Source organism: Limulus polyphemus, unplaced genomic scaffold (genome assembly GCF_000517525.1).
Source record: "Limulus polyphemus unplaced genomic scaffold, Limulus_polyphemus-2.1.2 Scaffold3101, whole genome shotgun sequence".
NCBI classification, from domain to species: Eukaryota; Metazoa; Arthropoda; class Merostomata; order Xiphosura; family Limulidae; genus Limulus; species Limulus polyphemus.
The window spans coordinates 43,113-54,621 of record NW_013668711.1 but is presented as its reverse complement, the minus strand read 5'-3'; the positions used below and the strand labels follow the sequence as shown (position 1 = coordinate 54,621).

Below are 11,509 nucleotides of genomic sequence, written 5' to 3'. Positions count from 1 at the left end.
TTGTTTTTCTAGTAAACTTTATATTTATCTGTATTTTTCTACTCTAACTCTATACAAGGTTAGAACGATTTCGACCCACATCATATACCAACCAAAAAAAAAATCTAAATTACCCTCTTTTTATTTCTAGAATGACTTCAAATTATAACATGAAACTTCATTCATTTATCCTAAGTCGCTTTAAACTCGTAACAGTATACATCTATTTATTTAAATTTTATTGTTTTGTTGCTCTTTGGACAGTGTCTAACTATAATTCACACCATAATAAGTTGTAAATCACTCAAGCACGTGCAGCTCACATTACATTCTCGAATTACATTATCTACTTGCTCGAGAGACATTTTGATTATATTATTATTAATTTTACTTAATGTAATCTTAACTAACCTAAAAACATTTTAGTTACTGTTATAATAATAAATAAAGAATAAATATGAAAAACAAGAAATAAATTACTTACCCATATCTTTTTTTTTGTTGTTGTTGATTATACTTAAGCCTGCATATTTTATACTAATGGTAATAGTGCATTAAATAATTTTTATTTAATTAAATAATGCACCAAAGAACATAGACTAATAACATGCAAAACGCAGACAATTTCCCATATGCGACAAGAGGCTTTACAAATTCATTCAAGCTATTCGTTATCTTTCCTGCGGGAATGAAGCTTGTACAAAAAGAGATATTGACAATTCTCTGTTCAGAACACAATGTAATATAATACATCATCTGAAAGATGAAAACCTTGGCTTTCTATTGGTTATAGATAATACAGAATTAAATGTAGAAGAGAACTGTTAACAAATCCTGAAAAAGAGGATGTAACAGGTGGGTGTGGCAAGAGGGGTCTGATTTTCTATTTGATTGCTCTATAACCAAACAAAATTGAAAGCTATAAAAATTATCATTTGTCTGAGCAATGATGATTTTATAGTGAATAATTTACGTTAAATTTCGTACTTTGTGGAGGAGTGGTGAATAAAATAGAGAAGATGGGATGTCTACAGAAAATGTGTCACCTTTCTCACACTGGGGGAAAGTCAGGATTTCTTAAAATATTGCCTTATAAAATTAAGAACTTAAAACTTGTATAATATTAAAATATGGATTATTAGCCAAGTGTTTATGCCATATTAATTGGTATAACATAAACAAAAAGTACTTTAATAAAATTTTGAATGTAAGACACAAACTTTCTGTCATGTGTAGTAAAGGATACCAGGAGTGAAGGTGTTAATAAAATTTTGAATATAAGCCACAATAACCTCATGACAGTAAATAATACTCAAGAAGAGAGGGTTAATATTCATCTCAATACAAGTCAGTGGTGCCCTCAAGGTATATTACAGTTTCTTTGGAAGACATGCGCAATCCTTAAGCAAAATTTGCATTCAGCACATAATATCATACGCCTTGAGAACATAAGCAAAGTATGATGTTTTCTTTAAGAAATGTTTAAACCTTTTAATTATGCATTTTAAAACATAACTAATATATACTTAACTAAAATGTGATAATAAAACCGAAATGCAATTTAAACTGTATCTCTAACTAACATATTTAGGTAAGAAACAACCATGAGTGCTATAGTCGATAAAGCAGCCAACAATACTACAGTCACATGTGCTCCGTGACGTCAAATTGGCACCAATTTCAAAATAACCATTGTTAGATTACAGTGTAAAATGATCTCTTTCTAGTGAATATACACATGTGTATGCAGACTATAAAACTCAAACCCATCTGTTGAAGGTTGGCAAGGCAGCTGCCAAGTGTTGAAAAAATTTATTAAACTGTATTCATTCAGTGAAATTTGAAATGAATGAGTCAAAACGTTGTGTAAGCATCTTATTGTTCTATATGTACCTCTACTCAACTACCATTGTATTACTGAAGATACACAGAGCCAAAATAGAGAATTTTCATAGCCAGTTGGTCACGTAACAATACATCTGATGTTTTAAGTAGTTTTTAAAGGTTTATTTTGAAATAAAGGACTTAAAATTTGGATAAAATAAAACTTCAAATCATAACATACATTATAATATTAATCTGATTCACATATTCTGTTAGAAATGTGTTTAATTAAATTTTGAATGTAATACAGTGACTTGCACACAAAAGTGTTTAAAGAGGCTTCTGTAGACAGTGAGCAATTTCCTAAGGATTGAAGAATTGTTACTGTTAATCACATTTTTAAAAGGAGTGATAAGAGTTGTCTTGGAAAGTATAGGCCAGTTAGTCTTACTTCTGTTGTAGTAAAAACACTAGAGACTCTCATAACAGTAGCTTTACAAAATCATTAGATAAAATATGATATCATAAATGAAAACTACCATGGATCCACCAAAGGGAAATCTTGCTTTACTATTCTATAATCTTTTTTCAAGGATATTACATGTTATTTGGAGGATGGAAAGTGTATGGACTTGGTGAACTTAGATTTTCAAAAAGTTTTATTAAAGTGCAACACAAAATATTACCTTGGAAAGTCACATGATTAGGGTTGGGGAAAGACTAGTTAATTAGACCGTAGGATAAATATTTGGTAGAAAGAAAATGATGTTTAGCTATGTAGTCAAGTCAAGCTGAACCTTTATGACTCATGAGTAAATGCTTAGGTCTTGGCTTTTTCTTACTTACAATAGTTATATTGATAGTGGCATAGTTAGTAAATTAGTAAAGTTTGCTGATGACATTAAACTCTTGAACATTTCTAGCTGTATTAAGGTATGACACAATAACTTGGAGGAATTAGTAAGTTGGAAAAACTATCTGGCAAATAATGATTAAGTGTAAGGCATCATGTAATTTGGAATACACATTTAATATTGATGGGAAGCCACTCAAAAGTGTAATTGAAGAAGAGGATCTTTGCATAATGGTGGATAAGTCACTCAAACCATCACAGCAGTGCTCTGTTGGTTGCAGTAAAGGTACTAGAATTTTAGGGTATATTTATAAATATGCTGATTATGAGTCAAAAAAGTTAATTATATTTCTATACAACTCATTAGTTAGACCTCACTTGGAATACTAAGTAAAATTTTAGTCTCCTTATCAAAGAAATGATACTGTCTTACTGGAAAAGGTTCAGAAGAGTGCTACTACAATGATCCTTGTGATGGAAGGGTTATTTTCTATGAAGAAGAGAGGGTAAGAGGTGATCTTATTGAAATTTACAAGATTATCTTGGGGATCAACAGGGCAGATTATTCTGATTTATTTGTGCTATTTTCTGAAAATAATAAGTTAAAAAAACAAAAGTATAAGAAAGTCTAGGTTCCAGTGAAGAATTTTATTTTTCTGACAGTGTGACTGACTTATGGAATGAGTTGCCATCAGCAGTGTGGTATACAAATGCATCCCTAGTATTTATTACCTTCTTCAGTTAGTAAGGTGAATGTTTCAAATTCACTACAAATTTTCAAACATTTTCATAGATACGTGGTTGTTACAGTTTCAACACAATAAAACATTGGTCAGAGAATGTTGCTAAGTTTCTATCATTCCAGTACCCATTGAGCTTTCTTGTGGGAAAGACTGCTTTGAACTAGAAAGCTCTATGTAAAGACAGACAGTGATCTTTTCCAGTGGTGGGTCAGGTGATACCTTAAGAATATAAGCTCCCTTATGTTTCTAATGACCATAAGTGACAAGGGTAGCACTCTGTTTATTGGTTTTTTCTCCTATTGTATTTATGGTCAGTCAGATGAGTAATGGCAAGACCAATGACAGGTTAGTCAGAACTGTGAACAGGACACCCAAATTGAAGTGAGTTTTTATCATCTCATCTATCACCACTAATTGGAAGGCACATGTATAGCATTTCTAATTACCTATGCATTGATGGTAAACATTTTTAAGGTCTTCACACAACTTCTGACATTACAGTCTTGTCATCTATGTTGTCTTAAGTCTTGAATAACTCATCTTATTCACATCCTCTTCTCAACAAGTTAGGCAGAAACTTTGCAAGTTTTTTTCTACCTCCAGTATAAACACCATTATGTCCAGTGACTATTTCTGTGAATAAAAATTTATTTTTGCTATGTTCACATTGTGTCCAGTCTCTTCTATTCTCCAAATTCAGTCAGTCAGAATTCGGACTGAATTCTTAATACGTTTCTTGATCAAATCTCTAGTTATCTACAGATACTAACTGAAATGTAGATCAATGTACTGCGAATACCACATCAATAATAGAGGATTGCATTTAACAAGAGGATAAGTTGAGAATCCATGATTTCTTGAAAAATAAAAGGTGGGTTTAAATTTTTACTTTTCTTAATGGTGGGTGTGCAAGGAAAGTTTTGAAGGACCAAATATTTCCTTGTTGTTTGTATGTCATGTTATACTAGATACAAATATGAGCCTGAGTCACTTTGAACAATTGCATCATGGGGCAAAAGACAAAGTTTTGGGGTTTCTAGGTTCTCTGTAGTGCAATTTAAGCATATTTTTGGTATCTAATGCGAATTTCATTAAGTAGTGTTTAGTGTTTATGAGAAAGAACTTCCAAGTATGTGTATATTCCTTCACTTTATTGATGCTGCCTTCAAACATGAGTGAGACCATTCTCCATGTACACTATTATCTTGCACATATGGCCTTTTACTCTCTCTTCTTACACTACACTGACCTCAATGTTATACATTTTTCACATTAACATTGAGTTCCCTAGACAAATTTGCATCTTTTATTTCTATTATATAAAATAGAAATTGGTACATAATAAGAATTACAAATGTTAGTGAGAACTGTGAACAGGACACCCAAATTGAAGTGAGTTTTTATCATCTCATCTATCACCACTAATTGGTGATGCCAACAAAATTCAATGAACATTAATTATGCATGCTAATAAAAGGTATAAGTAGATGTGGTGTTACACAACAGAAGATTTAAACATGTAACTTCGTCATAAAAAATTTAAATATAGGCTTTCCTTTGCAAAATTTTTTTTATAAAAATCATTTTGTGCATAATGTTTTCAGCATAAAACTTTTTTTGAGGATAATATCAATTATATAAAAAATAAGAATTATGCAGTATTGCTATGAAACAAAATATATTTGACATAATTTATACTAGAATATTTAAACTGTTGAACAGATTAGGTTCATGTATCAAAATGTTTTTAAAATAAATATTTTGTAAATTTTTTTTTTCAGTATCTAAACATGTTAAAAGAGTTTAATTCTTTATTATTAGTTGAATATTTTTCATAAGTAGTTATCAGTTTTTCTTTTGAAAGGGAGTTAAAGCTCACACTATATCCTATATAAATTATATAATACTACCCATGATCTGCAAGACACTTATGGGAGTTTTCATGCTCTTTGCTTGAATTTATTTTATTCCATCATTTTCATGCATGTCATCTAAGCTATGCTTTCTTTCAGGCATTATATGTTAGCTCAATAAATCCTGATCTATTTGAAAAAATATTATACAGTCAATCAAACAAACTCACATAGATGTAACTTTATTTAATAAATCTGCAAGTAAAGTAAACAATAAAATACTGATATTCATAATAGTATATAGAGTATGAAATAGTTATGAGCATTCAGTATATGACACAGTTTAACAAGTTGAAAGAAAGACTCTTACAAAAACAAAGAATAAAACCCCTAGTAAAGAAAAAAATAACTAAAAGTTGATTACAGCTGTCTATGAAATGAATCGAAGCTAAATTATTGCAAAGTAAATGTAAAGTTTTAATGAAGGTAAACTTAGCTGAATACACTGAAACATCTGAATGCATGTTCACAAAGTGATAAGCATATGGTTTTGAATGAGCTGCACATGCGTATTTCAGACCTAAATAAGTCAAGGAAGTCCATAAAAATTGTATTTAGTGTAGTGGACATTCTTTTTAGGAAATTACGCTTGGGTTAAGTGTTATTTGTGTGAAATACTATGCAAATAAAAAAACTAAAGTTGAAATCGAAACCAGTCATCACATGATGACAAAAACACTGTGCTATAATGTACCATACTTGTTGCATTGAAAACTTTTGATTAAGCAAAAAACAAGTAAGGTGATTCTGAATGTAAAGCTAATTTGCAATCCAGACTCCTCTGACAAAGGTCTTTCTAATGATATGAGATTTGTAACGTTTAAGTGAGAAACTTGCGAGAAAAGATCTGGACAGACAAATGCAAGTGTATTATTTACATAGATACACCATAGTGGATGAATTACACTACTATAGCACAATTCAATTACATAATGATACAGACTTACACTTTCAGATATTTTTAAGATATTTACTTAAAATCTCTTACCTTACTCTTATCTTGTGCTGTCAAGTGACAAAGTGAAAAACATAACTGCACTCCTGGGAAAAGCTGTGAACAGAACAATAAAATTAATTATCCATTGTGAGCAACATGTTTTGATATTTATAAAACGTAGAAAGACAAATTATTGCAAATAAAAATGTTTGTTATTCAGAATGTCCATAGTAAGATCTTACACAGAAACAAAGAAATTTATGGAATACAATGTTTTTACACTTGCCTATTTCACCAAAGAGACTTAACAATTTTGGTCTGCTCTTAACCCCACGACAATTATGTGCTGCAAATTGAAGTACATTATGCAACTCATTAAATTTCATTACATTAATAAAACAAGTAGACAAAATTGTTTAAAACTTGAGAAGAACCTTTCTGAAAAGTGTTTAGTTTAAGAAAATTTCTAATTTTGTTTTCTTAATAAAAATCGTTATTTTATTTAGTTATTTGCGCTCACATTATGAATAGTTCACCTGCAAGGTAATTTTCAGTTTGAGTATAAAAATACCATTTATTACATTACAGTTTTCACATTTCACTCACAATCTCTAGAACTCTAGAAATGCTTAAAATTAAGAAACAGAAATATGCATGTACCTATTAACTCTTCAATGAATAATCTTACCTTGTTTGGGTCATATGCATAATTTCGTGTCTCTACCTTTTCACTTATAGTTTATTTTTAATGTTTCATTTTCCTTTCCTATTCTCTACTGTTGACTATTTAAGTCAACCCACATCAATGGGTACCTGCGAGCAATAGAATGGTATGAATGGCGGAGATACTTTAGTCTCTAGCAAAATCTTTTTACACACACTTGGTAATATAAGCCTTGCAGAACATGGGAAGCTTTGGTTATTTCATGAAAATTATTAGACCTTTCAAATGAAGTTTAAAACTCAAATAATGCACAATTAACTAAAATATAAAAGTAAAACCTAATACAATTTAACCGTTTCTCTAACTGTAACGTATTTAGGTAAGAAACAACTGAGTGTGCTATCGTGCACAAAGCACAAGCAATTACATCTACCTGAGGATGACAACTTGGTGTCAATTTCAAATATGCCCTTTCAACAACTATAAACATGTACATGTTGAAAGTACACGTAGCTTCTAAAACTCAATGTTAACTATACAAGATGGGCATGGCACCTGTCAGGAGTTGACAAAATTAAATTCTTCTTTAATTCAGTGCATTCAGTGAAAGTATTTTGAAACATAGGTGTCAAAAGTGCAATTAAACTACATTCTCATCTAGACTTAAACGTTCATGACTACCCCCTTATGCTTCATAAGACACAGAACTAACAAACTTCCTCATTACTTTCAATGTTTCTTTTGAAATAAAGGAATAAATACAAAGGCAATATAATACTTTCAACTATTACAGACTTGATAATAATAATTTCATTAAAATACATTGGTAGTAAAGTGGTTTAATTAAATTTTGAATGTAACTCAGTGAAATGTGCAGAAAGGAGTTTAAAAAGCTCGTTGTTATTAAAGGGTTAAGCTACATCTTACCTTTAGATGAAATGAGATGAAAACTAGAAACCACAAACTTTTCCAGTATCTCAATGATTTATGACTAAGATTAACAACTTTCTTCCAGATCATGTACTTACTGATGCTGTGATCTGATTTCCTACTACAAGATTAGGTATTGAGGGTTGAAGCTGCACTGCCTCTCTGGCTAGCTAAAAAGAGAAGAAAAATGGACAATTAAAATACTGCTAAATAAACCATTTCTTTTAAAGGAAAAGCAAAATGTTCATGCACATACATTAAGCAAATCTAAAATACACCAAAGGATGCACATTATTACATCATGTATTATCCATTATTCGTATTTCTGAACATAAGCTAAAGTTCTACCAAAGTCTAAAAAAATTAATAAAATATATATTAATCAGAACAATTCAGTAATGCTACTTGCCCAAGTACAGTTAAGTGAAAATTACTTAAAGTTGGAAAGATGAAACCCTATAGAAATAAAAAAAAGACAATTATAATAAATAATAATTATGTTAATATTATACAAATTAGTTATAGCACTTAAAACTTATAAAGAAGAGTTTGCATTAAATCATCCTTCAAATACTTTTAATGACATTTTCAACTATAATCCAATCAATAATTCATAAGGTAAAAAATTTATTGATGTTTTTAAATTAAGTCAAAATTATGAAAAAGAAAAATCTTTTTTTTTCATATATCACATAAATCTAAAGAGTAGTTTTTTTAAATAAGAAATTCAATCTCTTCAGCCACACCCAAACTCTTGTAACCATATCATAAAATTCACCACAAAAATGGCAGTGAACTCATTCAAATAAAATGTTTCAGTGACAAAGGCTAAAATTAAAATTATTAAATCTCTATTGTTTACTATGTGACAAAAATATCAAATGGCAATTTTGATAAACTTGTTTCAAATTGATAGTAGTGACAAATAATATATTAAAAACAACTGTACAAAAACATATTGAATCTGGGTGAAGACAACTGCTATCAGTATCCATATTTCCCATCCAGTAGGTAAAAATGTGTGTACTGTATATGCTAACAAATATTTGCATGTGTTCAATAGGACAGCTGGCACCATACAGTTACACTATTTCAACAGGGTTTTAGAGCCATTATTTTCACACTCCTTTAACTGAAACACAGAGAAAAGACAGAGAGAAAGAATAACCCTCATGGAAATTTGATTTGTGTTGAACTTTTGTTGTAAATTAGTGTATACCAATATAGCTCAAAATTGAGACCTAAGATTATATTATTTCTTAAGCAAAATATATCAATAATTATTTATTTATTTATTAAACCTCCTGTCTTCCTGCATTATAGATGAACAGTTTCCTTAAATGAAAGACCTGGCATGGCCAGGTGGTTAGGCCGCTCGACTTGTGGGTCGAATCCCCATCCCAAACATGCCCACCCTTTCAGCCATGGGGGTGATCTAATGTGATGGTCAATCCCACTATTTGTTGGTAAAAGAGTAGCCCAAGAGTTGGTGGCGAGTGGTGATGACTAGCTGCTTTCCCTCTGGTCTTCCACAGCAAAATTAGGGAAGGTTAGTGTAGCATTGCAAAATTAAAAAAAAAAACCCAAACAAATAAAACCCTGAAATGAACCTACAAAATTCTGTTATAAAAGTCAGTTCATGCACAGTTTTTTACATTAACAGTTACAGATATTCATCAACAAAGTTGATCAGTGATCATAGCATACTTTATTTTGCCACAAAGGAACTTTCCCCTGCAATATCTGAAATCAATAACCACATGCAATATAAACAAAACCTCTTTCTGCAATGGTCTTTACCCATCAGTAAGGTTGTTTAAGCCCACTAGTGTTCTGAGTGATATTTCTTGAATGTATTGGAAGTAAGAACATTTACATACAATGCTTCAAACCTTAAAAACCATTACATATTGAAGCCTTTTGTTGAAAATACATATGCTTAAAAATTTAACAGGCCCCTCACGAGCCAGTGGGGAACATTTTTGTTGAAAAACAAACTACCCAATCCAGTTTTTCTTAATTTGAACTGACATTTTTTGGACATCTTTATTGGATAAAAAAGAAGGCATTTCCCACACTCTTTTAGCATGGAGGTTGCAAAACTGACCAATTACAAGTGTACACTATGAGTGAAATGCCTTGAATAATATGCAAATATGAAAGGTGTTCAGAATGCTTCAATTGCAGTCATTGTAGATGTTCTTGTGATGGCTTATCTCCTGAAACAAAACTTAGCCGAAAACGTGGTGGAAAACAGCCCAAACCACCTGGCTTTGAAAAGGAAACAAGAAAAAAAAGCCACATTGAATTTCAATGAAAACCCAATGAATTGCCAAGATGTTTTTGATGAAAGCACTCTAGAAGATAATTATAGATGAATGAGGAGGAAAAGATGACTAGAAAAGGCAGCCTGTGTGATGTGAAGGCAGTTGTTGATGTTTTTGGATTACCGTCAGTAACAAGTGCAAATTTTCCATCAAGGAAGAAACTTGATGATATAAAATTATTCTCAAATGTGGAGTCCACTGTTGTAAGATTGGTTCTTTTTTTGGATCGAGGTGCTTCACTGTGTGGGGGCACATATCAATCACAGTGCGGTGATGAAGGATAAATTATTCTAGCTTTAATATCAGGATGTCTCACACTCAAAAATGTGTGTGAGAAGATTTCTAATTTTGGTAAGAACACATTTGAAACAGCTCGTCAGAATTATCACTTGCTGTGTTCAGCTATGGAACTACAAAATCCTGTTTGGACTGTCCAAAAAAGCTTTTTAAATTAATTTTATCTGCATGAAATATCAAGACACTATCATGGTAAAGAAATACCTTTGTGTTGGATGGAAAGGAAATAGTTTTACCTTGGTTTACTCGTACGAAATTGAAAGAGTACATTTAGCATGACTATATCGAGGGATATCCATGTAGATTAGATCTAGTATCGTACAGATCACTTACGAAATTGCTCCCAAAAATGACAACATATGACCTGAAAGTTTGAAAAGCATCTGGAATTCTTTTATATAATAGCATGGAAATGCTTCAGAGGATCATTGCTACTATCAAAGATGAAACAGATCGTGACATGTGTCGGAAAGCCATTGAAGTTATTGAGCACTACATGAAGTACAAGTATGACAAGCATGTTGATATGGATAATCTTCCAGTCATGAGTTCGAATATGCATTGCAAGGTGATTGTGATAGCATCAACCATCTGAACTGTAAGCATTGTCAATTTCCATTTCAGGTTTCATCAGGCAAAAAGTGAAACCAGATCATCATCCTTTATTGAAGGATTGTCTTGAGAAATTCAAGCTTTATCATGGTCACAGAATTTGCATTCTCAATCAAAGAAAGCACACTGCTAACATTCACGCCAACCTAAGATAGAATGAAGCTCTAATTGAGGTCTATTACAAATTGAAATTCAAGCCCATGTATTTGAGAGAAAAACAATTAAACACTATGCAAAGAAAGGAATGTCATGGCATGGGATGCATGATATACACAAAAAAAAAAAAATGAATCGAATATCAACATTTTGTATAACGACCACATCTTTGGGTGATACTAAACAAGATTGGGTGGCAATTGTTATCAACATACCAAGGTGTCGTGAAGCAGCTTAAGGAAGGTTTTCTGCATGTTCGAAGCATTTATGTTCA

The 11,509-nt window shown here is 31.3% G+C and overlaps 1 protein-coding gene across 1 annotated transcript in view; it reads right to left on the bottom strand.

The window, feature by feature from the left end:
• The window catches only part of LOC106468658 (mediator of RNA polymerase II transcription subunit 17-like), a 77,956-nt gene that overhangs the window by 42,133 nt on the left and 24,314 nt on the right, over positions 1 to 11,509 (bottom strand). The window contains exons 7-8 of the mRNA XM_013929093.2: positions 7,942 to 8,013; positions 6,301 to 6,363 (exon numbers count right to left, since the gene is read on the bottom strand). Of these exons, the coding sequence (XP_013784547.1) occupies positions 6,301 to 6,363; positions 7,942 to 8,013 (135 nt within the window). The remainder of the gene's footprint in view (positions 1 to 6,300; positions 6,364 to 7,941; positions 8,014 to 11,509) is intronic.